Genomic DNA, 26,511 nt, shown 5'->3' with positions numbered 1-26,511 from the left:
GAGCCAAGACTCACTGATGGGGGACTCTGAGCCCAGGGCAGGGCTGGGGGGGGCGGTACCCAGATTCTGGCTGCCCCCAGGTCAGAGGTCAGCTTCTGAAGAGATCAAGATGCTCCAGTGGGGGCAGGGGTCCCCAGAGTGACACCTCCAGGTGTCTGACACTCTTCAGATACTACCCGTGACCAGGCACATGCCCAGCCTCGTGCCACCTTGGCACTTGCCATCTGCCCCACCCCTTCCCCTCGCCCAGGGAGGACAGCGGCTTGTCTGTAAACAGAGCGGGAAACAGTAGGAACCAAGGCCTCCTCTGGGCGCTGTACCAGGCCGTCAGGTCCTGTTCCGCTGCTCTCCTCTGCCTGGGCTCAAGGGCACGTCACACCTCCGACCATGCCCCTCCACCAAAAGGACAGTGCCATTCCTCAGGTGTCTGCCCCCAAAGGCCTGGCTCCCAACCACCTCCCCAGCAGGGGCACTGGAAGTTAATTCCACTCCTGGGATCCTGGACACGAAAGAGGGGGGAGGCGGCCCCCCGACTCTACCCCCTCACTCAGCTGGGGTGAGACGGGACTCCAGCAGTTCCAGTGGGTGGCAGCCAGTTCTGGCTCCAGCCCCCAAATCAGCCATAATGAGGCTGTCTGAGTAGGGGGCAGCGTCCACCCCCTCTGGGCCTCATTTTCCTCACTTTCTGTTCACAGTGGCCTTACCAGAAGAGCTCTGGGGGCTGCCAGCTCCAAGATGCCATCGGGCGGGGCCTGGCTCTGTCCCCAGGGAGCAAGCCAGTCGAAGGGCTTGTAGGGACAGCCCCGCCCCCAGAGCAGCAGCATGTGCAACAGGAGGCTGGCACACGGGGAAGGCACGGGGGAGGAGCAGCAGGGGTGTCACTGAGTGGACAAAGCAAGGGCACCAGGAAAGCCAGGGACAGAGGCTGTGATGAGACCCTAGCAGGCAGGCCCGCGGGCCCCCTCTTGATTACTGAGCACTACACCCAATCCTTGGCGCCTTTCATCTTACACAGCTTTAGCAAAGTAAGAAATGGAGGCTCAGGCAGGCAGACCTGCCGGGGGTCACATGCCTAGCCGGGCCCAAGAGGCAACACCCCCACCCCTGAGTCTAAGCAAGTCAGCCCCTCAGGAAGCCTGCAGGGAGGGAAGGAGGGCCATTTCCCAGTGGTCCCAAGTGTGATGGGCAGAGAGAGGAGGTGAGCAGAGCCCAGAGGTGCCTCAGTGACCCAGAAGCCCAGGCCTCGCCTCCAGGCTCCTCCCCGACAAATGTGCAGACCCCAGGATCAGCTGAGGCCTACTCGGGGTCTTTCCAGGTCTCCCCCACCTCCCGCCTCCCCATCCTGGGCTGGAGACCTTAATCTAACCTTCCTTAGCAGGAGACCTGGCCGGGAGGCAGGGAATCTTTCTCTGACCACTTATCTGACCAGCTGAACGGGGCGGGGGGGCGGTTCGAGAACTGGGTCCCCAGCTGGCTCTATTCTGGCTCTGGGAGGGTGGGTCATGTGTAGGCTGAAGCAGGGTTCCTTCCCCTAGGCCCTGCGTGCTGCCCTTTTTTTTTCACTCTCAAGAGGCCAGGCTGCAGGGGCTTTTTTTTTTTTTTTTGAGTTCCTGTTTTTAATTGGCTCAAATTACAAAGGTCCCCAAGGAGGCACTGGGGGGTGGGGGTGGAGGGCAGCAACCTGGAGACAGCCTGGGAGGGGCAGGCTCCCTGCCAGTGCCCACCACCCCCACCTGCCACCCACACCCCTACAAGTGGAAGTGCAAGTGGAGAAAGGTCCCAGACCCTTTAAATAATCCTAAAAAACCATGATGAGAGAGGAGCTCCCACACCTTCACACTGGTGATGAGCTGCCCTAACTTTGGTCCTGGCCAGGGTCCTCTCCCGCTGAGTCCGTGGCTCCGGTTAAAGACCCCGCCCCAGGCCAGGTAGGGGACAGTGGGTCTCCTCCTCCCAGAGGCAGGGAGGCTGTGGAACCGTTGGCAGGAAAGACCCATTCGGCGCAGCAGCAGAGTCCCAGCGCTTGAGCCCTCAGCCGGCCATGGCCGCCCCCAGGCGCAGTGAAGCTCGGTCTAGGGCGGGAGCTCAGGTCACAGAGCTGCTGTGGAGGAAGCTCCCCCCTCCCCACTGCTGAGGCCAGGTCCTCAGTGGGCAGTGGGAAGCCCAAGCGGTGCCCCTCTCTGGCTCTGGAGGCCGTGGCAACAGGACCCTGGCCCGCAGGGTGGTGAGGAGGCACCCTTATGCCCGGGCACCCAGCTCTCCAATGCGCTGCCGCAGGTGGAAGGCAAATTCGAACATGGTGGCTGCGAGGCTCTGGTGGATGAGGTACCGGGGCAGGCGGCCCTGGGGGAGGCGAGGAGAAGTTCCAGGAAGGCCGGCCCTCAGCAGGGACTCCCCCTCAACAACTGGTGCCCAAATGCAGGTGCAACTCTGGCATGTAGCCAAGGCCGCCCTCTCCCCCACCCCTGGCAGGAAGAACATGCCGTACCCCGGTCTTGGCATGAGTCACACAAATAGACCCGGGAGGGGGTGGGCTGGCAGCCAGCCACCCTTCCTCAGGCCTCAGGAGTCAGAGGTAAAGAGGGGAGGCACAGGGCCTCAGGGCGAGAAGACCATCTGGACCCTGCCCCCAGTTTCAGAGGAAGAAAGGAGGCGGAGAGCAGGGAAGCCAGGAGCAGGGACGCCCAAGGTCACACAGCACAGTCCCCTCCACTCCGCAGAGCCTGCCTCGGAGCCCCAGCATGCCCACCTTGAGATCTGTATTAAGGATCCAGATGAAGGTGCAGACTCGGGGATTACTGGCCGACTTGAGCACGATGAAGCCCCCAGGACCATTCTCTCCCCTGAGGAGAGATGCACTGGTAGGGGACCTTGGAGCCAGGCGAAACCCCTAATTTCCGCTCTGCCCTGACCCACCTTGGACTGGGGTGGAAGGGGGAAGGGAGCTGCTGGTCTGAGCAGGGCCAGAACGGGTGTCCCAGAGGCCACAGGATACAGCCCCCCACCCCACCTGCCATGGGGTGCTCAAATCCTCCTCCAACAGCTGGTCGATGTTTGCACAGCCCCAGGGGCAGGGCGTGTATCACCTTCCAGCTCTCATCTAGTCTGTCCAGGGACTCCGGTAGTGCGGGGGTGAGCACTTCTCACGGGGCCCAGCTCTGGGAGCAGTGCAGAGCCGCGGGGCTCCACGAGGGGGCGCCTTCTTGGGAGGCCACAGGCCTGAGCGGTAGGATTCCCATCCCATCAGCTCCCCTGCCTCCATAGATAAGGGAGCTGGCGTCAGGAGGGGAAATGAGCTTGCCCATCACCCAGCAAACACTGTGGTGGTGGTGAGACCAGAGCCCCGGGCTGACACGCAAAGAACAGCGCTCTCTGCGGAACCCCAAGACAGAAGGGGAAGTGTCGAGTATCTGGGAGGAGGCCACCCACAGCGCTAGGACTAGAGAGCAAGGGGGCTGGAGGAGGCCGTGGAACAGACAGCAGAGGACTCAAGCTTCTTCCTTTGGGTACCTCCAAGCACCATGAGGGTAACGCAAGGCCAAGGGACAGGGAGAAGTGGATGAAAGGCAGGAAGGTGATGCTTCAGAACACAGCCTCCTGCTGTGCCGGTCCCCTAGACCAGCCACCTCATGGCTCCCAGCCCCCTTCCCGACTGGTCCCTATTCATCGCCACCCTCGGTCTACCCTGGAGCTCCCCTGAGCCTGGCGGTGGTCCCAGATAAGCAGGAGTAGGGACAGTGGGACCGGGGACAGGAAGGCGACCTCAGCAGGAGAAAGTGCCCAGCTGTACACACCAGTCCTGCCCTGTTCTCACGGCCACGAGGGGAGGAGCCAGTGCGCATGACTCCAGGCAAGGTTCAGCTCACCTGACGTATTTGTGCGTCGGGGGCTTGGCGCAGTGCGTGGTGGCGATGCCCGCGGACAGGTATCGGTCTCGGCGCCGCTCGATGCGTCGGACATTCACAAAATCCCTGGAGGGGGATGATTAGATGAGGGGGGTGTGTAGAAGGCCCAAGGGCAGGAGGCCTGCCTGAGGGGGCGGGTAGGGGGGCTCACCTGGGGGAGACCACGCCACCCGCGGCCCCTGAAGACACATCATAGGAGATGAGGGTGTTGTCCTCTACTCGCTGAAGGATCTGCGGGCGTCAGGGCAGACATAAGGTGCAGCCACCCCAGGAAAACCCCGAGGATGGGCCCAGCATCTCAGGAAAGCCCCCAGGTCAGCCGGCTCTCTGCTCAGGCCCCGTAATTAGGAGCCACTTCCATTCATGGGCGCTGGACCCAGCACTCTGAGCATTTTGTTCTTCCATCTTCCAAACCCTCTCTTGGAGGAAACTATTACCACCTTCCCCATTTTACAGATGGGGAAGCTGAGGCCCAGAGTAGTTCAGTGATGCGACCCGGGTCCCCAGGGGGTTCACTGTTCACACTGGATCACGCCCTCACCCGCCTGATGGCTCTGCCCTGAGGGGTGCCAGGCTTGGACCGCTGGCTCAGCTCACCTGGCAGGCGGTCACCGTCTTGTTCCATAGCACCATCCTCTCAGGCTGCAGGATTACCTCCTGGTACACCAGCTCCGCGGGGCAGGGCAGGAAGGTCTGGGGCGGGGTGGGCAGAGGGCTGGATGGTGCCAGATGTACTTGGGCACACCAGCCCTTTCCTGTTGGGTGGGAGAAACCTGCCGGAGGGTCCCCACACCACCAGGCCCTTCCTGGATGGAGTCCCAGGCAGAGCAAGAAGCTCCAGAGCACTCTTTCCATCACCCACCTTCAGAATGAAGGTCTTGCCGTGAAAGGGAATCTCGATGGTGTACACAGTGTCCCCATATTCCTATGGCAGGGACAGAAGGGCACCAGGGAGGTGAGTGGAGGGTAGAAGAGGGCCGGGTTGAGGGCAGGAATGGGTGACGGGCAGGGCAAGATTTTAACAGCTCAGAGGAGAAAACTTTAGGAATCTGGGGGATATCTGAGCAACCATTAAAAAACAGTGGTTCTGACAAATGTCCTGCCATGAGGAGAGAAAGGCTTTTGATATCAAGTTAAAAGGCAGGAGCACAGCTGCAGCTGCAACCACGAAGGCCTGTCTCTCCAGGCCGCCGAGGCTGCCAGGGGAACTGGCCAGAGAAAGGGACGGGGATGTTTTCCCCCTGTTTTCCAAGCTCTCTGCCATCTTTCTAGATAATATTGTTTTGGTCATGAAACAAAACACCGGACACAGCACAGAAGCCTGGCTTCCCCTTCAAAGCTGGAGCTGAGGCGGCAGAGCGGCAGGGGCGGGGTCGTGGGGCGGGGGGGGGGGGGGGGGGGGGCGGTGAGCAGGGGAGGGGCGCTAGAAACGTCCAATCCAGGCCAAGGGGCTGACCCCAGGGCCCAGCCGCCTCCCCTGGGCAGAAATAGGGTTCCAACCCGTGCAATCTTTGGGCTTCTTTCTCAGGCCTCAGAAAAGGGAGGGAAAACTCCCTACAAGCCAACTCTCAGGGTCCCGTGGGAGAAAACTTTCTTACGTTATTCTTCTCAAACTTCCAGTTCTCTTCTTGGGCCAAGATCTGGTCCACCACCGCCATGGCCTCCTTCCCCTGAAGGACGTACTCCCGTTCCTGGCCAGAGAGGGGAGGCAGGAAGTGGTCAGCCTGGCAGCTGCACCCCTCTGGGTCTTTCTCTAGACACTCCACACATCTCTTTCAAAGGCCTGATTCAGCTGGATGTCCAGATGCAGGGTTTGGGCTGGTCTCCTGCGCCTGCTGAGCTCCCGGGGACCAGGTGCTGTGGTTGTTACCCCAGGGCCCAGGCAGGAAGGAGACCACTGGGCCTGACTGACAGTGAGCCAGACACTCAGATGGACACTGACAGGCCTTCAGGCTGCCTAAGGTCTGCCCTCCTCTGGGAAGCCCCTGCCCAGCTGGCCGAGCCCAGTGCTGGCTCCTCTCTGGGGTGCCCACCCCGGGTAGGGGTAGGCAGCCAAATACCTGGGCAGAGAAGCTTTTCTTCCCAACAATTTCATCATCAGATTCATTGTCAGACCCTGCAGAAAAACAAGCATGGAGGACAACGGGAAGAGGTGGGGAGAAGGGGTGGGGGTGAGGGATTGGGGTACAAGTGCAATGGTGTGTGGGGGGATAAGATTGTGTGTGGGAGAGGGCTGCGCGCTTTCTCCAAGGAGCTGACAGAGGACGAGAAAGGACAGACCCAGCCATCCTGCTCCTCATAAAGCCCCTCCCTGGAGGTAGTTCCCCCACCCACCAACCCTCACCTGCAAAGGATTCTGGGGGTGAATAGAACTGGCCCTCAGATAGAGCGCCGGAGAAGAGCAGGGGTCCTCGGGCGACAGCAGCCTGGGCGGCAAGGTACCCTGGGGGGCAGACGTGGGCAGCCATCGTCCCAGACCAAGGACAATCATGCCTTGGCAGCCTAGGGTCCCGCGGCCCAGGCTCTCTTTAAGGCTCTTGGAGGCAGAGTTGGCAAGAGAGCTCAGAACTGGCCCTCATGCCAGAAACTCTCCTCTCTTGGGTGGGGGTGAGCCTCGCTGCATCCCCTCACCCCCCAGCACTCACATCGCTCCTCCTCAGCCTCCTGAGGTAGGACTTTGAAGTCAAGGAACCAGGTCTCCAGCCAGGCGAGGACAAAGGAGACGATGGGGAGCAAGTAGCCGAAGGCCCCTTTGCTGAGCAGCTGCAGAGGGGAGGGGGCTGAGCTCCACAGCCGGGGGCCACCCCAGACCCAGAGCCCCACCCTGGGGCTGCTGACTCTGGCCTACACCCCACTCCTGGTACCAGCTGCTTGGGCCCCCCCTGTGGCACATGCCTCTGAGATGGAGGGATTAATGAATTCTACAGCATGATACACTAAGGTCAGCCTGGAGGAGGAACTTTCTGTTCTTAGGGTTTCAGCAGGGCAAGTGGGCAAAGCCAGTGAAGCTGACCCCTTAGAAAAAGCCAAGGACAGGAATCCTCCTCACCCAACCCTGACAACAGGGACAGAAACCCAAAGTCAGAGAAGCAGTCCCTTCTTGGGATGAGCCCATCCCGCAGGCCAGATGCCCACCAGACCAGCCAGACCCCGAGCCACTGACCTCAGAGAGGATGACCTTGACGATGAGGAATGCACTGGACACCAGCGTGGTGACCTGTCCAGGGGAGGGAGAGAGAGACAGACAGAGCGAAGACGGAGCCTGGGGAGTAAGTCCTCCTCCATCCCACCCCATGAGCCAGCCCAGCCAGGGCCCGAGAGCTGCCAGGAAAGTGGCATCTTACCGCAATCACCCACCAGTGCCGGAGCCGCAGCACGGCATAGCCCAGGAGCAGTCCGGAGAAGCGGAAGAAGGCCAGGACCTGGCAGGGGAGTGGGGGAGCTGTCACAGGCAGCCATGGGCCCCACCCCGGCCGAAGGCTGGCCGCCCCTCCAGGCTGCTCCCCCAGGCTCCCCACGCAGTGTGCACGCCCCAGCAGGGAATGGCCGAGGCCAGGTCAGTGCTTCTTTGGGGATTACATGTGACCTCCTTGGACGGGGGTCTTGTCTTCCCCTCCCACTTGGGGCTCTCTGAAAGCAGGGCCTCATTTGGGAACAGGCTTGAATACAGAGGGCTCCCTGATCAGATTAGGATGCATGCTGCAGGAAGAAGAAAATCCAGCCAAAGAACCCTGTCCCTGCTCCCTCTCTGCCCGCAGGATCTCCAAGGCCACTCACAAAGATGTCAAAGAAAGAAGTTTTAAATCTGTAGTTGATGATCTCCTGCTCCAGGTTCTTCTGGATGCCTGTGTTGGTCTGGAAGAGAGAGAGGTGGGTAGGACCAAGTCCCCAGGGCTGCCCTTCGTCCTCCCAGAGGGGGCAGGTGGAACCTGGAGGAGAGGCTGTAAATGCTCAGCTACCACCTGAGAAGCCCCGAGGCACCAGGCGAGCTCAGCCAGGGGCCTGAGACCCCAGCGCTGAGACTGTTCCTCTAAGGATACAGGCAGTCCAGACAGGCAGAGCTGAGCCTCCTGACACTCGTGAGCACACTGCCTAGGAAGGGGCAAGCCTGGAGGGCCTTGGGAGGTGATGGGCCCTATGCAGGCACTATGCTGGCAGACAGCGAGCTGGGAGCCAGCCTCTCCCATGATTTCCTCTCCCTCCCACCACTGCGGTGCTCCATCTTCCAGCCAAGCATCCATCTGGGGTGACGGGGACCAAGGGTGGGCAGTGGTGTCAGACGGAGCCCCAGGTGGCAAATCGATTGATTAGGTTTGTACTTAATGGGCAAAATCCATCAAGCTGTTAGAGAGGATGGCATGCAGAGTAAGCAGACTGGTCCTTGCCTCTGCCCTTGCCCTAGCCACCCACACATTTTCAATGGGATCCCTGAGAGCCTGGCTGGGGAGTAAGGAGTCCGGATGCCCACTGAAAGCTAGACTGCAGCCTGATGCCTCAGGTGGAATGGGGTGGCAGGCTTGTGCCTCTGCAGGTGGGATGCCAGCCTCCAGAGAAAAGGGGCACAAGGGGACTCTTGGGGATGGAGTTTGGGAGCCCTGAAGGGGAAGACCCATCACGATTACCTAGATTAGGGCTTCTGATTTCTGGAAGATGATCTGAATTGGGGTTGTGGAGGGGAGTGAGGTGTTAAAGATACAGATGTTGAGACGCTGGGTCTGAATCTCGGGGTGAGCCGAGCATCTGGAATGGCTGTAAAGCTCCTGAGCGATTCTGATGCTCAGGGCAAAAGCCAGCCATCTGGACAGCCCCTCACTGAGTCTCGAGCCCTGGTGCATCCCCATCAAATGCCTCAGCCTCAAGACCACTCTGCACCCCATGGAGTCAAACACCTTGCTGACATCACAACCCACCCCAGCCTGATCCTCCTCTTACTCCTCAGACTACGCCCTCTTGGGCTCCAGAGTCAGAGCTGCAGGTGGGGTGCCAGCAGAGCTCTCTCTTCCATGGTTTTCCTCTTTACAGATAACTCTCCCTTGCCTGCATACCCACCGGCCAGCCCACTGCATCAGGACTCAGGACAGTAGAGTTCCTGCCCTTGTTTTGCCAGCTCTGGCTGCAAGATCTTGGCGCCGGTCTTACAGCCTGGTCAGGGTCCTTGCATACACTGGGCAACATGCAGTCTGTTAGAAAACTAAAAATAGGGACTTCCCTGGTGGTCCACCTGGTGAAGCTACCAGGGAAGCCCAAGGGGATCATCCAAAGAAGGTTTAAGACCTCAGAAACTCTTTAAATGACCCTGAACCTCGCTGATCCTCAGCTCTCTCATCAGTAAGGTAATCCTTAAGGACCAGTGGCTAAGACTCTGTGCTCCTAATGCAGGGGGCCTAGGTTCAATCCCTGGTCAAGAAACTAGATCCCATGTGCCACAACTAAGACCCAGTCAAATAGGCGCTGTGTGCTCAGTCGTGTCCGACTCTGTGACCCCATGGACCGCAGCCCACCAGGCTCCTCTGTCCATGGAATTCTCCAGGCAAGAATACTGGAGTGGGTTGCCATTTTCTTCCCCAAGTAAGTAAATAATAAGTCAAACTAAGTAAATAAATATTTTAAAAAAACTAAAAATACATACGTTTCAAAGTATGAAAATGGCAAAATTGAAAAATTAATAAAATTTTAATTGTCCACCAAGAGAAACATGATGTTAATTCTCTGAACTGTTAAATTCAGCGTTCTGAAACTTTTTGTCAAATCTGAAAATAATTTGGAGATTAGATTTTCTCACTCCACGAGCATTTTCAAGTCTGCATGACAACTGTTGAGCTATTACAGCCAGTATAGCCATATAGGTTCCAAAGTAAAATTGCCAAACATTTTTTCAGCTCTTTTCTGTCAAGAAAATATTATACATACATTTAATGAAGGATGTGGGTGAATTTTAGTGCCTGCTTTCACGCTGGAAAGTGAAAGTGTTAGTTGCTCAGTCGTGTCTGATTCTTTGTGACCCCATGGACTGTATCCTGCTAGGCTCCTGTGACCATGGGATTCTCCAAACAAGAATACTGGAGTGTGTTGCCATTCTGTTCTTCAGGGGATCTTCCCAACCCAGGGATCAAATCTGGGTCTCCTCCACTGCAGACAGATCCTTTACCGCCTGAGCCACCAGGGAAGCCCAAGGGGATTGTCCAAAGGAATAAAGTTTAAGACCTCAGAAACTCTTCAAATGACCATGAACCTCGCTGAGCTTCAGCCGTCTCATCAGTAAGATGGTCTGTAAGGTCCCCCATGGCTGTGGCTCCTTCTCGCTGAAGGTGCCAGCTCACCTCTGTGCACAGAGGAGCATCACCCTCAAAGCCTTGCCTTGCCTTCCAGCTCAACATACCCAGAATCAAACTTCACCCCTAAACCAGCTCCTTCTCTAAGCTCCTCCTTTGTAACAACAGTCATTGTTTTCCTGAACCCTGAGCTTGAGACGGTTTGTGACAGGTTTGTGACAGGAGGCAGTGATCAAGACCATCCCCAAGAAAAAGAAATGCAAAAAGGCAAAATGGTTGTCTGAGGAGGTCTTACAAATAGCTGTGAAAATAAAAGACGCAAAAGGCAAAGGAGAAAAAGAAAGATACACCCATTTGAATGCAGAGTTCCAGAGAATAGCAAGGAGAGATAAGAAAGCCCTCCTCAGGGATCAATGCAAAGAAATAGAGGAAAACAAGAGTGGGAAAGACTAGAGATCTCTTCAAGAAAACTAGAGATCTCTTCCAGAAAACTAGAGATACCAAGGAAATACTTCATGCAAAGATAGGCACAGTAAAAGACAGAAACAGTATGGACCTAACAGAAGCAGAAGATATTAAGAAGAGGTGGCAAGAATACACAGAACTACATAAAAAAGATCTTCACGACCCAGATAATCACAATGGTGTGATCACTCACCTAGAGACAGGCATCCTGGCATGCAAAGGCCTAAGGGCCTTACGTAGCATCACTATGAACAAAGCTAGTGGAGGTGATGGGATTCCAGTTGAGCTATTTCAAATCCTGAAAGATGATGCTGTGAAAGTGCTGCACTCAATATGCCAGCAAATTTGGAAAACTCAGCAGTGGCCACAGGACTGGAAAAGGTCAGTTTTTATTCCAATCCCAAAGAAAGGCAATGCCAAAGAATGCTCAAACCACCACACAATTGCACTCATCTCACATGCTAGCAAAGTAATGCTGAAAATTCTCCAAGCCAGGCTTCCACTGTGAAATTTCAGATGCTCAACCTGGATTTAGAAAAGGCAGAGGAACCAGAGATTAAATTGCCAACATCTGTTGGCATCCATCGAAAAAGCAAGAGAGCTCCAGAAAAACATCTGCTTTATTGACTATGCCAAAGCCTTTGACTGTGTAGATCACAACAAACTGTGGAAAATTCTTAAAGAGATGGGAATACCAGACCACCTTACCTACCTCTTGAGAAATCTGTATGCAGGTCAAGAAGCAACAGTTAGAACTGGACATGGAACAACAGACTGGTTCCAAATAGGGAAAGGAGTACGTCGAGGCTATATATTGTCACCCTGCTTATTTAACTTACATGCAGAGTACATCATGAGAAATGCTGGGCTGGATGAAGCACAAGCTGGAATTAAGATGGCTGGGAGAAATATCAGTAACCTCAGACATGCAGATGATACCACCCTTATGGCAGAAAGCAAAGAACCAAAGAGCCTCTTGATGAAACTGAAAGAGGAGAGTGAAAAAGTTGGCTTAAAACTCAACATTCAGAAAACTAAGATCATGGCATCCGGTCCCATCACTTCATGGCAAATAGATGGGGAAACAATGGGAACAGTTGGAGACTTTATTTTTTTGAGCTTCAAAGTCACTGCAGATGGTGACTGCAGCCATGAAATTAAAAGACGCTTGCTTCTTGGAAGAAAAGCTATGACCAACCTAGACAGCATATTAAGAAGCAGAGACATTACTTTGTCAACAAAGGTCCATCTAGTCAAGGCTATGGTTTTTCCAGTGGTCATGTATGGATGTGAGAGTTGGACTATAAAGAAAGCTAAGCGCCAAAGAACTGATGCTTTTGAACTGTGGTGTTGGAGAAGACTCTTGAGAGTCCCTTGGACTGCAAGGAGATCCAACCAGTCCATCCTAAAGGAAATCAGTCCAGAATAGTCATTGGAAGGACTGATGCTGAAGCTGAAAGTCCAATACTTTGGCCATCTGATGTGAAGAACTGACTGATTGGAAAAGACCCTGATGCTGGGAAAGACTGAAGGCAGGAGGAGAAGGGGACGACAGAGGATAAGGTGATTGGATGGCATCACCGACTCTATGGACATGAGTTTGAGTAAGCTCCGGGAGTTGGTGATGGACAGGGAAGCCTGGCGTGCTGCAGTCCATGGGGTCACAAAGAGTCGAACACGACTGAGTGACTGAACTGACTGGGCCTGAGACCTGGAGGAAGGACACCTGCCATCCAGAACTCTGACCCACTTTGCACAAGGAGAACAAGGGGAGGCTCAGAGAGGCTGAGTCCCTCGCTGAGCTCACACAGTTGCTATAGAGCAGAAGCTGGGACAGGGGACCAAGCCCAGGATGCCCTGGTTCCATGCTCCTGCCTCTGCATCAGGTCCTGCTCTGCCCTGTCAGCACCCGGAGATTAGGTTCCACCGCCAGCTGGCCAAGCACTGCATGGCAAGGGTGGGGGGTGGGCAGACTCCACCCTGACAGGCAGCTCTGTCTCTAAACCATTAGGTGGAATCTCACCAAAACCAAGAGGCCAAAACTGGGGACACTGGAAGAATGCCCAAGGTGGGGAAGGAAAGCGGGGCGTCACTGGGAGTCTTTACAGATTGCCACCCACTGTTCCCTCTGCTTTCGGCACAGCGCCTGGGACACAGCTGGGACTCAGAAATGTTTGCTGAATGAATGAATGAACTAAGCCAGAGAGCAAAGTAGAGCAGAAAGAAGACAAAGGCTCTGGTAACTCCACCAGAGCCCTCTGGGATCCCGCCTCCTTTCTCAAGAGTGTCCACTAGGGGCCAGTGTGGTGCAAAGGTGTGAGTTCTGGGTTCAGACCCTGCCTTCTTCACACACTTGCTGAGAGACCTTGGATAAGCAGCTTAACGTCTCTGTGTTTCTCTCTCTGGAAGATGAGAACAGCTATTCTTCTAGTCTCATTCTTCATTTTACCCGGAAATCAACACACCCCCAGATGCAACCCTCTGAGGCCTGGGCAATACCCCTCCCCCAACCTGACCTGTGCCCCGAGCCTCGCCCCACTCACGTTCAGCTCAATGATCCAGAGCAGGGAGATGAAGAGCAGGTCGAAGGTGACGAACAGACAGAAGGTGCGGCGGACGTCGGAGATGGCCCGGCGCTTCTCCGACAGTGGCGGTGGGAGGAGGTGAGAGGAGAGGCTCTGGCTGTGGGATAGCGACGAGCCCAGGGAGGCCACGGCCGGCAGGCTGCGCTCCAGGTCGCGGGCCAGCAGGTCCCCGGACAGCTTGCTCATCCTGGCGGGCCCCCACCTCCAGCCAGGTTGGGCTGGGCCTCAGCAGCAGGGCTGCAGGGAGGCAGGGTGGCTGGTCAGGTCCTGGTGTCAGGGTCCAGGAACACTCGGAAACCTCCTTTGTCCTTTCAAACGCAGCCCTAGGACCCCGATTTGTTTCCAAACACATCTGCCCCCCACCCTCCGCCTAACTCTGTGGCCCAGGGCCCTCTCTGCCTCATTTTCCTCTGCGGCCTGACTTCCAGGCTGGAGGGGTCTGAGCATCCTTCTCCCTCTGTCCTGCTTCTTCACCACCCCCCCACCCCAGGCAAAATCCTGCAGCCCCATGGTCACCCTTGGGGGCCTCCTGGGTCCTCCCTGGGGCCACAGCCTTTTCCTGCCAAGCCCTGCCCTGTAGTTCAGCCTCTGGGCCTGTCAGCAGCCTCTGGGTCGGTCCCACCCCCAGGAGAGGTCAGCCCCAAGCTCTGTTCTTTGTTTTCCAAGCACAAAGCCACATTCCCTCCCAGCAGCCAGCCCTACCCTCCCACCCCCTGATCCATGGCAACTGGGAGGGACTTCCTAGAGCAGTGTCTCTGTGCAGGCCAGCCCGGAGGGATGGTGGGATGAAATCTTGGTCCTTTCTCTCCGCCACCCCCGCCTCAGGCCCAACCAGCTCTCTCCTGCTCCTAATGGGTGGGCGCGTCTCCAGGCTTTCTCTACCCCCACCCACAGCAACCACCTCTAGACAGCCAGAAAAAGCTTTTCAGAACATGAATCAGATCCTGCCATTCCCTGTTCACAACCCTCCAAGGGCTCCCCTCTGGTCTGAGGATAATACACCCTCCTCATGGTGGTCCTCGCAAGATGGGGCCCCATCATCTCACTATGATGGCCACCCTGGCCTTCTAGGTCCCTTTAAGTGGCAGCCTGGTCCTGCCTTGGGGGCCTTACACCCAGATCTCCCCAGTCCTTCAACTGGCAGCTCCAAGGCCCTCTCCTCAGAGCCTCGCACCCTCCTTCCCCAGTCCCAGTGAATTTACCGGGCTTCACCTTCTCCGGTAATCTCACTGCGTTCCATGTCCACATAGGGCAGAATGGTTCCTCCTATTCCTCACACAAGACAGCCGAGGCTCCAGGAGGTGAATGGATGTGACCATCCATGCCTTATCTGCCCATGTGACCATGAGGATGAAATCCTCATAAACCCGAGAGACAAAGTGGGCAGTGGGGCGCTCCCTCCCTGCTGAGCAGCCCCCAGGCCTATGGTCCTTGCTCTACCAATCTGCTGGCAGGGACCCTCAGAGGCCCTGTCCCCCAGGTGGGGGAAGGAAAGGTTTAGGCTAGAGCAGAGGGGAGCTGAAGCAGCATGGTGGGGCCTGAGTCTCTGGGAGCCCATGAAGAGTCTCCCTGAGTCTTCTCACATGCAGAACCAGAGGGCAGGTCTGGGCGCCACTGGAAGGGGAGCCCTGGGTCTTTGTGCTTGATTCTGGGAAGGCCAAGATCTAACTGGTCCCCTCACCATAGCCGTCCATCCCCTCCACACATTTGCTGTCTGGTCTCTTCCATGCTTCAGCTACTAAGTCGAAAACAAGCCCCCATTCTGTGGCCAGCACGGTTTCTGAGCAAGCAGGCTCACCCATCCCTCTACCTCTGTGCCAACCCAACAGTCAGGACTGACTGTTCTCAGCAGAAGCACCAGCCTCTACTACTCTTTCAGGGTGTCCATGCTAAGCTCATCTGGAGGAAAGCTGTACCAGCTCTGGAAGGTGGCGGCCAGAAGAGGGGGCCAGAAGAGACTGCTGGCAATGGGACCCCCCAACATCTATCAGCCAGATCTGGTGTCAGACTCTACGCTCAGCATCCCTCACTATGACACAGCCGCAGCCCCAGGGCGGGTGACATTTCCTTGTCTCTAATAGCCCGCTCGTCTTCTGCCAGACCTGTCTCCATCTCTCCTCTCTCCTGTCTCTCTCACAAGCTACCTCTTCACCATTCTTTGGAAGTGTCTCTGTACCCCCTCCCACGTCTGTCTTTATTCCGCCCCCTCTCTGGGTCTTCCTCTCCACTTCTCTCCCAACTGCGAGTGTCTCTCCACCCCCATCAGATTACTCTCTCTCTGGTTTTCTCTTATGTGTCTCTCTCTCCTTTCCTACCTGCCTTCACCTTCTCCCCCTTCCCTGTCTCACTGCAGGGTGCTGTGGCTTCCCCACTCCCTGTCTGCTCCCGGGTCTGTCTGGTCTTGCCCCCTGGCCTTCTCCCTCCCCTTCTGGGGACAGGACCTGGGTGGCAGCAGCTTGGGTGTGAGACACACTTGGCGTACAACAGCACTGACACTCACACACCCAGACGACCATGTGGAAGTGAGAGACACAGAGGGGGGCCGAGAGCAGAGGTGCTGGGGGAGCCCGAGAGAGCTGCCAATGCGGGGGGTGCGGCAGGTGAGGGAGCCAAGCACAGGGGGCTCTGCAGCAGGGGTGAGGGCTTCCGGCCAACAGTCAGAGAGAGCAGGGTTCTGCATCACCCTCCTCTGTGAAAGAAACTCAGCATCCAAATAAGCAAGAGCTGGAAGAGGTGAATGAGTTCAGGGGCAGCCATCTGACCTGAAAAACTTTGGGCAAGTCCTTCTTAGCAAGCCTCCATTTCCCTATCTGGGAGAACGGTCCATTTTTTTTTTTTTTTTTTAATGTATTTATTTTTTAATTGAAGGATAATTGCTTTACAGAATTATGTTGTTTTCTGTCAAACATCAACATGAATCAGCCATAGGTATACATATGTCCCTTCCCTCTTGAACCTCCAGGGAAAAGGTCCGTTAAAAAAAAAAACAAAAAAAACCCTTTTAAGAGAAACTTAACATCAACCAAAAAACCTTACCTAGGATCTCAATATATAAAACAGATATATTTGCAGGGCAGCAAAGGAGATGCAAACATAAAGAACAGACTCATAATCACAGCAGGGGAGGAAGAGGCTGGGATGACTTGAGAGAGCAGTGCTAAAAGAGAGCAGTAGTACACACGACCACATACCAAACAGCCAGCCAGTGGGAGCTTGCTGTGCGATGCAGCGAGGGCTGGTGCTCCTGACATCCCAGAGAGGTGGGGTGGGGAGGGAGGTGGAAGGGAGGTTTAAGAGGCAGGGGACACGTTTATACATCTGGTCCATACTGATGTATAGTAGGAACCACCAAAATATTGTAATTATCCTCCAATTTAAAATAAAATGATTTTTTAATTAAAAAAAAAATAAATGTTAATGTTTGGCAGAAACCAACACAATTCTGTAAAGCAATTATCCTTAAATTAAAAAATAAATTAATTAAAAAAAAAAGAAAACAGATAAAAACTGGGAATCCCCTGATGGTTCAGGGGTTAAGACCTTCACGGCCAAGGGTGCACGTTCAGTCCCTGGCTGGGGAACTAAGATGCTGCAAGCTTCGCAGTGCAGACAGCAGATAAATAAAATGGATAAAAACAGGACTGTATAGGTCCTGCCATAGGATGTGGCCACAGAGAGCCCCACAAGTCAGCCTTCCCTCAAACTCCATCCGGGGTCACCCTGAGGAACCTCCATGGGTGTGGTTTGAAAAACTCAATTCAGATGACGTTGAAAAGTTTTGAGTTCCGTGAGACCACTTGCCAGCTCCAGATATGAAAACCACCTTGGCCTAGAACTGCTCTCAACAGTCCCCAGAACACTGGCCCGGGAGGATGGAGGCAGCTGCCGGGAGGGCGGACTGGCCTCCACCCTCCCGACAGGGGAGGCAGGAACAAGCGTCAGGAGGCTGGGGGCAGCAGGGCTGCCACCCAGCCCCCTGGGAGCAGCGTCCCCCTGCCAAGCCCACCGCCTGCCGTCACCAGCCCCTCCCCAGCACCTTCAGAGGTGTCAGGAGGGGAGCAGCACGTGTGGCATGAAGAAGTCGGCCTGGGCTGACTGCAGACGTGACACCTGACGTGCTTGTGGAAGCTCAGCTGCTTGGAGAGAGTGGGGTGGTGGTGGTGGGAGGGGGGGGAACTGGTGGTTTTTCTCATCCTGGGTCAGAAGGGTAAGAGGGGTCGGGAGGAGGAGGCCAGGCAGGTCTCTGGGCACAGGGAAAGCTCTGGGGGCCCCTCACGCCCACTTCCAGGCCTTCTCTGACTGGCCCCAGGAAACGCTAGCCCGGGGGCAGCAGAAGCTTTCGGGTGGGTCCCCACTCAGCAGACGACAGCAGGCAGCTGGTACCTCTGAGGCCGGGGTTTGACTCTCGGTCCACCCTCACCAGTCTTGCGACTGGGGCAAACAGAACATTCTGAGAATCAGCTTCTTCAGTTGCATTAAATAAGGGGAATGATAATATACTTAGTGCCACAGAACTGTCCACTTAAAAGTGGCTAAAATGGCAAATGTTATGCTGTGCATGCTTTCCCACAATAAAAGGCAGCATCTCCCATCTGTGATTGCTACCAATGATTGCTGCCCCACAGGCATTTAGAGAAGTGTTAGGGGAAGGATGGCTGGTGTTTGGCCGGTGAGGGTGGAGATGGAGCAAGCGGGTGGGTAAGGCCATTCAGGTGAGAGGTGTGCGGTGTGGGGGGGTGGGGGCTTACACACAACAGTGATGTGTAATAAACTGCCCCCAAAGGCCTGAGTTCAAATCTGAGCTCCACAGTTCACGTGCCAGATGACCCAGAGTAAGCTGTCCAAGGCTTCAGCCCAGGCTTCCTCCTTTGTGTGAGCTATGGGCCAAGTTACAGAGGCTCCAGGCAAGCGTGTGCTCCTGGGGAGGTGGGCGGGGGGGTGTCCTGGCTCCCTGCACAGGCTCTGGGGGGAAGCCCGGACTGACCTCTGATGCTACCTCTTCCCACTGGTGCCTGACCCCCCAACCTCCCCCAGGGCTCCATTTCCAGTTCTTAGGTGGCTGGGGCACAGACAGGGCTCTTCCCAGGCCTCAGTCACACCCTGGGCTGGAGGCTCCAACCATCTCTCTGCCAGTCTCTGGCTGACATTTCCTGACCAAAACAAGTCTGCAATGTGCCTATGTCTGTCACTCAATTGGCAAGACTCCGAGGCTGCACCTGGAAACGGGGACTGGGGGATACCTGTATTGACCCTGGGGCGCCTGGTGGATCAGAGGAGACAGCTGTGCATGGAGAGCACGGAGAACAGCCCCTGATGTCACAGAGTAAGGGCTGCACAGACAGGAGCCATGGCCGCCGCCGCCGCCTCTGTGGGCCTCTCCCCTTCTCCTCTGCCCAGCTTCCCACGGAATGTCAGGCCAACCTACACAAGTTCCAGATAGAGCTCCCTCCACCAGCTAGGCTCTGTGACCCCGAGCAGACGAACACCCCATCTATGTCCAAAAACGATTCTCACCTCAGAGCAGTACGGCATCTCCAAACCCTCTCCCCAGGCCAAGGGGGCAGTAGACGTGGGCTCAAAACACGTGCCCCACCCTGGATTCCCACCTTGTATGCACGAGCGTGCTGTCGCTTCAGTCATGTCCAACTCTTTGTGACCCTGCGGACTGCAGCATGCCACGCTCCCCTGTCCATGGGATTCTCCAGGCAAGAATACCGGAGTAGGTTGTCACATCCTCCTCCAGGGGATCGTCCCCACCGAGGAATTGAACCTAGGTCTCCTGTGACTCCTGCATTGCAGGTGGGTTCTTTACCACTGAGCCACCGGGGAAGCCCGGATTCCCACCTTACTAGTCACTGAACCTCTCTGTGCCTCGATTTTCTTCTCTATAAAACGGGGTAATGGTAGTATCTGCTTCTTAGAGGTATTACAAGGTTTAGGCAACTTTTTACACATAAGGACCCAGAACAGTCCCCAAAAAAGAGTGACTGCTGTGGAAGGGTTAGCTAACATGACCCCTGTATCATCTTAGGTGGAAACAGTCTCGAGTTCTGACAGCCTCTGTGGGATGGCTTCAGGCCAGGGCTGGGGTTGCTCTGGATTGAGACTCTGCTGATGCCCAGGTTAATGGAGAATCCACAGACGGGCAGCAGACAAAGGCTCTGTGTGCAGAAGAGGCTGGCCTCGGGTTGTGTTCTGCCACTGGCCAGCCTGGGAGGAAGCTGGCTCAGGGAAGGAGGACAGCAGACCAAACAGGCCTGTGCATGATCCAGACAGGCCAGAAGAAAGCAATCCGGGCTGGCAGTGGCCCCGCCGGCCCCCTGCAGACATCCTCTCCTTCACTCCTGGCATCTGTTGCCAGAAGCTGTAGAGGTGACAAGACTGAAGCTTGGAGAGGCCTGCCCACAGCCTGGACAGGGCGGAGTTGATCCCAGGGGCACGTGGGCTTACCCTAGTGCTGGGCTAAACCTAAATGTGGCCACCTTCAGGCCCTGTGGGGAGCGAGGTGTCAAAAGACCCCAAAGAGTTTAATAGCCAGAGCCTGTAGAGAGCTCAGCACCTTCCCCTCCACATCCGAACCATGAACAAATCCTTCCAAGTCCAGCCAGTATCCGCCACTGCTCACCACTAACAGCACCCTGCCTGAGCCACGATCTCACATTTACTACAGCTTCCTGACTGCCTCCTTGCCCTGGTCCCAAATCTGTTTCAATACGGCAGACAGAGGGACCACAGTAAACGTCAGGCTGCACCTCCTCGACATCCCAAACTTCCAACAGCCTCAGCTCCCCCACAGTAAAGGCCAAAGTCCCCGTCCTGGCCTACAAGCCTCCTCCTCCCCTGGTGCCTTCTGCTCCAGCCACACTGCCCTGTGGACACATCCAGCATGCTCCTACCCCAGGACCCTTGCTCCTGCTGTCGTGTCCGGATTTCCTCCCCTTGGTCTCTGCAATGTTCCCTCTCTCTGGAGAGGCCTTCCCTGAACCCTCTATTCAGCCCCAGCCTGCATCCCCTCACCCTGCTTCCTTCTTCACCGCAGACATTATATGTTTACTGATCTGCTTCCTGCCTGTCTTCTCCCACCGGATCAGGGACACCCTGCCTGCTCACGGCTGCATTATCTGGTTCCGGCACCAGTCTCACAGCAAATATTGAAGAAGTGTGCTGAACGACCGCAGCATCACATGTACAGGTGTTCCTGCACACACTCACACCCAATCCTGGAGGAGCGGCCCCACCAAACCAGCCTCTGCTGAACTGGACTCCACCCTCATTGGAGTCTCATGTTACCCAGAGCCTGGGCCCTTCCTCCACCAGCAGGCAAGGGGGAGGACTGGTTTCCCACGCAGCCTCAAGCAGGGTGACTGCTCCCCTCCTCTTCTCTGAACCCAGACTCACAGGGAAAGGCCTGGGTGCAGGTTTAAATCCCTAGGATAGCGAGGGTCCCCACCACTCCGCTCTTGTGATGGGATTGACACGCCTCCCCCAATACTCTCGAGCCACTGGCTGTTCCCAGGATACACCATGGCCAGTTGGGTCTCCCTTCATACCTCCAGTTCCCTTGGGAGGAACTCTTAAGTCTTTAGAGACCAGTTCAAAAGTTGCCTCCTGGACAAACCTCACTCTCAGCTCAGGCTTCCCCAAGCCCAGATCTCGGGACCCTGGCTCAGCACTTCAATCCCCACACCCCTAGACTTTAGGCTCAAACTCATCTCTCCTCGAGCCCTTGAGGCTCAGGTCATGCACATGTCAAGTAGGTTCACTGGCCTATGGATCACCCTGGAATAAGGGAAAGCGCGTAGATTTGGGGGTTGGTCAGGAAACCTGGAGTCAAAAGCCAAAGGCCATTCTTTATTACTCCGTGGGCCTTTGAGTCTCTCTGAAACTCAGTCTTCTCATCTGTAAAACAGGGATGGTAGAGTGCCCACATCACAGAGCTATTGAAAGAATTAGAAACAACAGCTGCAATGTGCCTGTGCTTAATTAATGGCACCCCACTCCAGTACTCTTGCCTGGAAAATCCCATGGACAGAGGAGCCTGGTGGGCTGCAGTCCATGGGGTCACTAAGACTCGGACACGACTGAGCGACTTCACTCTCACTTTTCACTTTCCTGCATTGGAGAAGGAAATGGCAGCCCACTCCAGTGTTCTTGCCTGGAGAATCCCAGGGAGGGGGGAGCCTGCTGGGCTGCCGTCTGTGGGGTCGCACAGAGTTGGACACGACTGAAGCGACTTCGCAGCAGCAGCAGCATGACTACTATCAGCGGCCACGGGAACAGTGTTAGAGGCAGGGCCCTGGGCCAGGCACATGCAGCACGGCACTCTGCCCAAACTGAGGGTCCATCAGTACTTCTGGATGGTAGGATGGGCCCTGATCTCAGGGAGCTGACCCAGGATGTTACATATTAGGCTCTCCTGTAGTTCAGGGATCGGTGACCTATGCCATCAGCCTCAGCACAGCTGGCTTCCTAGTCTCTACTGTGCCCCACCCAGATGGCTTGGGAAGTTCCCTGGAGAAGCAGGGAACTATGCCCCTAAAGAACCCAGGACACAGCAGCAGTGACAAGTAAGATCTCAGAGGCCAAGCCAGGCTCTTTCCCTTTTCCTTCTGAGGAAGTGAACAGGGCCCAGTCAAGCCAAAACAGAAACCGTATTCATCACGGAACGCTCCCACACTGCCCTAGCCCCAGGAGGTTCTGAAGTACAGTTTACAGGCTTTCCTTGTGACTCAGTTAGTAAAGAATCCACCTGCAATGCGGGAGACCTAGGTTTGATCCCTGGGTTGGGAAGATCCCCTGGAGAAGGGAAAGGCTACCTACTCCAGGACTCTTGCCTGGAAAATCCCATGGACAGAGGAGCCTGGTGGGCTACAGTCCATGGGGTCACAAAGAGTCAGACACGACTGAGCGACTTCACTTTCATTTTCTTTCTTTCACTTTCACTTACTGGAAAATCCTATCAAACTGAGATTGACTCAGCCCTTCAGCTCCCTCCACACGCCAGGCCCTATTAAATGTCAGAGATGTCCCCAGTTCTGTGACTCTATGACCCCAGCCTACTCAAGGGCTGGTGAGTCAGGCCCCATCGGTGCTGTTGGATAAAACAGGACTAATGAGGTTGAGTTCTCAAGGTCAGTTTGGAAAGGGCTGGTCCATCTTCCAGGGCAATCTCAGTCCTATGAGCCTAGGTGACAGAAGGGCCCTGCAGGGGCGGGGGTGGTTCAGAACAGACTCCTCCCAGCACTGGCCCGGACCAGCCCCTTCCCAGGCAGAAAAAGCTCAGAGGAACATACAACAGGCAGGATGGTATACCTCCCTTGTCCCTCGTCCCACTGATGTGGCAGCTGTCCCTTTGGGGACTGGGAGCCCAGGGCAGTTTCTGGGACATGGTTGTAGACCTGGAGTCAGAAGACAGTTCCTGCTGAGTGAACCTGACCTCACCTCCCAAATCTCAGCTTCTCTGTCTGTAAAACGGGGCCAACAACCTCTGTCGTTGAATGCAACAAGTGTGAGCTGTCAAATGTACACAATTTTTGGTCTCACCCACACCCTTTCCCCCAAACAAGTCCGAGTGTCGGAGAGCTCGGTTTCCCACAGCAGGTGAATGAGAGCCTACAGCGTGCCAGCCACAGTGTTGGTCCCTGGGGATATTCACTCAGGGGGTCCACGTCTGGGAAGGGAGGCTGACAGATAAAGGCCCAGCGCCACGCTGCGATCAGCACTTTCAGGGAGGGGTGAACAAAGGACTGTGGGCTCCCAGAGAAAGGAGCATCTGACCCAGGCTAGAGTAGGGGAGGTCAGGAAAGCCACAGGGAGGAGGAGCCATCTGACCCAGGCCTCTGCATCTATCAGCCGGAGGCAAGGAAGATGGGCACTCCGGGCTTGAACAGAAGCCCAGAATCTGGTTTAAAACACAGGCCCAGCCCACAGGCATGCGTGCTGACCTTACCCCTAGGGCCCTGCCCCCAAACATGGGTACCAAGCCTCCAGACCTCCCCAGGGCATGGTCTCTGCAGGCTCCTAACCCGAGGGGATACTTCTTTGCAGCCAGGTGAAGAAAGGAATCTGCCCTCATGCCCACCTCAGCCCCCTCCCCTGAAGGAGCTCTCCAACTGGAGGATATAGCTTTCCTTTCTCTGAGCCCACCCAGGTCTCTGCCTCCTGCTGGTACTCATTCTCTCACCGAGGGCCCCTGTCAGCTTCTCTGGGAAGTTACTCTTGGCCTTTTTCTTCCTTGGGTTCCCAGAGTTCTGTGTACATTTCTCTAGAACTCATGCTTGAAAGTGAAAGTGAAGTCGTTCAGTCGTGTCTGACTCTTTGCAACCCTGTGGACTGTAGCCTACCAGGCTCCTCCGTCCATGGGATTCTCCAGGCAAGAGTATTGGAGCGGGTTGCCATTTCCTTCTCCAGGGGATCTTCCCAACCCAGGGATCAAACTCGGGTCTCCCGCATTGGAGGCAGACACTTTAACCTCTGAGCCACCAGCCTGGCCTCTAACATTTATCCATTTCCAGACTCATTTCCTGAGCAGAATGACATGGGATCTAGGTCTTCTACTATTTTGAATCCTCACCCAGATCCTGCCCCTAATGCTCTCTACCCCAGCATTTTATTTACTGACAAAGAGTCAGGCTTTGCAGCTCTGAGACAGAATGAGAAGCCACATCAACTATTCTCAAGTAGTTGATAAAATTAAAAATCAGAATCACTGTTCTTTATCCTTCTTATGTAAACAGTAATAATAGTTAACACTGATTTACTGAGCATGCCTGTGCTCACCGTTTTAAGCCCTAAACATACACTATTTCATTTAATCCACGATAACTGTACCAAATAGGCACAGAACTATCTCCATTTGCCAAACCAAACTGAAGCTCTGCCTTCATCAATATCATAAGATAGTCCTGGGACCCAGGAAGTCCAGTTCATGAGTCTGTATCCTTCATCATCAGGCTATTATGGACAGGGTGCTGCAGGGACTCAGATGGGACAATATTTAGCCTTGGGCAGGGGCGGTGATCCAGAGGTGATGCTGCCTGAGCAGAGCACTAAAGGTCAAGTAGAAGGTAGGCAGCAGATAAGAGGAAAAGGGACTTTCTAGGCAGTGGGGCTGGTGCATGCAAAGCCATGGAGACACAAAATGGCAAGGTGTGGGCAAGCACATCCTGCAATGTCATATTATTGGACCTCAGGGTACACATAGGGTAGGAGAGAGAGCCGTGTAATCTGTGCTAAAGATTCAGCCTTTCCCATAGGCACTGGGAAACCATTCAAGGGTTGTAAGCAAGGAAGTGACATTATGAGACATCTTTTTCAAGGACCACAAGAGTTACAGTTGGGACACTGGGTTGCAGGCGGCCGTGAACTGGAAGTTCAGTCACCGCAATCATCCTGGTGAGAAACATATCGACAAGGTGCTGACAACAGAGTCAGAGGCATGGGACCATGTGCGAAGCATGTTAGGAAGTTACTAGACTAGGTCACCTCTTAGATATGAGAACTGAGAAAAAAGAGGAAGTATAAGATAATTCTCAGGTTTCTGGCTAGGATGGGGTAGTTGAGAACAAATGAATCTGCAGGGGACAAGATAAATTTGAGTTCAGACAGACTGAGTGGCAGCTGAAGTAGAGCCATCCAACTGGTAGCTGGATGGCCAAGCCTGAGGCTCCAGGGAGGGGCTTGGCTGAAGCTGGAGATCTGGGTGCCTTTCTGGTATCCTAAAGTTGAAGCCAGGCTTCCCAGGTGGCTCAGTGGTAAAGAAGAATCCACCTGCCAATACAGGAGCCGCAGGACACTCAGGTTCAGTCCTTGGAGGAGGAAATGGCAACCCACTCCAGTATTCTTCCTGGGATAACCCCATTGACAGAGGAGCCTGGAGAACTACAGTCCAAGAGGTCACAGTTACACACGACTGAGCCACAGAACACAAACGGACACAAAGCTGAAACCATGAGAGTAGATGAGACCATCCAGATTAAGTGTACAGAATAAGGGGTTGGGCAAGAAGAGATTGTGAAACGGTACTTCTGCAGTCAGAGGAGTAGGAAGAAAATAAGGGGATGCTGACGCGGAGGAAGCCAAAACGGGGGGAAGGGGCACATATCCACTATATCAATTACGAGTTAGTGTCACTGGTGTTATGCACCTTTAAGAACTCAAGAAAGATATCAAAGAGCCCTTCTGATGTCCATTAAGAAGTCATTCACTGCCATTTCCCAAGGAACTTGAGGGAGCCCGGATGACAGTGAGACGGAGACCTACAGGAACTTGCAGATATTTTCCTGCTCATTTTTAACCCTGCTACTGCTACTGCTAAGTCACTTCAGTCGTGTCCGACTCTGTACGACCCCATAGACGGCAGCCCACCAGGCTCCCCCATCCCTGGGATTCTCCAGGCAAGAACACTGGAGTGGGTTGCCATTTCTTTCTCCAATGCATGAAAGTGAAAAGTGAAAGTGAAGTCGCTCAGTCGTGTCCGACTCTTAGCGACCCCATGGACTGCAGCCTACCAGGCTCCTCCATCCATGGGATTTTCCAGGCAAGAGTACTGGAGTGGGGTGCCATTGCCTTCTTAACCCTGACACCTCCCTATATCCAGTTCTTGCTCTTAATACCCAGACACCACCCCCTCACAGTGAAAAGAAAAGCTATGGAGGGCGATCCGGGACGCCCTTCCCGGACTCTTTCGAGTGGGTGGGGCCGCGGACTGTCAGCGCAGGAGACCCCTTAACCTCGCGCGGGGTGGAGCTGAGGAAGGGGGCGGAGCTGAGGAAGGGGGCGGAACGTGGGGAGCAGGGGGTGTGGGAAGGGTCGGACGGAACCACGAACGGACACCCGCTAGGGAGACGGAATCCGCTGGCAAGACGTAGCCCTTGTACCACCACCTGGTCCCAGTGACCTCTTGCGGACCCACCTGCTCCATGTCAGCCACGACCCCAGCTCTTCCTACCCGCAACCGCAATCTGACTCCACCGCCCCAGCAGCGCCTCCGAGCGGAAAGAGATCTCCCGACGCCACTTCCGCCACTGAGTCCGCCCCCGAGAGCGATCCGGGACCTGCGTAGGACTGCAGCCCCGCCCCTTCCCCTCAGCCCCGCCCCCAAGCCCTCGGGCCCCACCCCCCGAAGTCCGGAAGTGGGGACTGAAGCCAAAGTTAGGCTTGAAAAGAGCTTCCTAACGGTAGGGGGGATTGGAAAGAAGCCCAGAGACATCATCCTTGTTGGGCCACGAAAGCCTGGCACTATGGAGAAAAAAGGGTCTTCCCCAGGGGAGGCCTGTGGGGAGA

The 26,511-nt window shown here is 55.4% G+C and overlaps 1 protein-coding gene and 1 non-coding gene across 4 annotated transcripts; one reads left to right on the top strand and one right to left on the bottom strand.

The window, feature by feature from the left end:
- Nucleotides 1–1,588: 1,588 nt before the first annotated feature.
- STARD3 (StAR related lipid transfer domain containing 3) lies at nt 1,589–26,455 on the bottom strand. 3 transcript variants are annotated; one of them, XM_010816239.4, is made up of 15 exons: nt 13,744–26,229; nt 13,186–13,464; nt 7,683–7,760; nt 7,250–7,327; nt 7,069–7,122; nt 6,551–6,668; nt 6,250–6,348; nt 5,966–6,021; nt 5,504–5,596; nt 4,768–4,830; nt 4,503–4,598; nt 4,057–4,136; nt 3,867–3,971; nt 2,750–2,843; nt 1,589–2,343 (listed from the first exon to the last, which is right to left on the bottom strand). In XM_010816239.4, the coding sequence occupies exons 2-15, from the start codon at nt 13,411–13,413 to the stop codon at nt 2,239–2,241; spliced, it is 1,347 nt and encodes a 448-aa protein (XP_010814541.1). In that variant the 5' UTR covers nt 13,414–13,464; nt 13,744–26,229; the 3' UTR covers nt 1,589–2,238. The 3 variants fall into 3 exon arrangements, with proteins under 3 accessions (XP_010814541.1, XP_024835699.2, NP_001180072.1); NM_001193143.2 differs by having other exon boundaries at nt 1,839–2,343; nt 26,141–26,278; XM_024979931.2 differs by lacking the exon at nt 13,186–13,464 and having other exon boundaries at nt 26,141–26,455.
- On the top strand, nt 6,747–6,822 carry MIR4286-1 (microRNA mir-4286-1). The gene has a single exon (NR_107722.1). It is a non-coding gene; the product is annotated as a microRNA mir-4286-1 (primary transcript).
- Nucleotides 26,456–26,511: the final 56 nt, after the last annotated feature.

This window comes from Bos taurus, chromosome 19, assembly GCF_002263795.3.
Source record: "Bos taurus isolate L1 Dominette 01449 registration number 42190680 breed Hereford chromosome 19, ARS-UCD2.0, whole genome shotgun sequence".
NCBI classification, from domain to species: domain Eukaryota; kingdom Metazoa; phylum Chordata; class Mammalia; order Artiodactyla; family Bovidae; genus Bos; species Bos taurus.
This window is presented reverse-complemented; position numbering and strand designations above follow the sequence as displayed.

What these genes read in the sequence shown, in the direction of transcription:
- STARD3 (XM_024979931.2), bottom strand. Translation starts at nt 26,440, where the DNA reads ATGATGTCTCTGGGCTTCTTTCCAATCCCCCCTACCGTTAGGAAGCTC. An exon ending in GGAGGCTGAGGAGGAGCGAT is followed by an intron (nt 6,349 to 6,550) that starts GTGAGTGCTGGG and finishes TCTGCCCCCCAG; the next exon opens with GGTACCTTGCCGCCCAGGCT. An exon ending in AGACGGTGACCGCCTGCCAG is followed by an intron (nt 4,137 to 4,502) that starts GTGAGCTGAGCC and finishes TGACGCCCGCAG; the next exon opens with ATCCTTCAGCGAGTAGAGGA.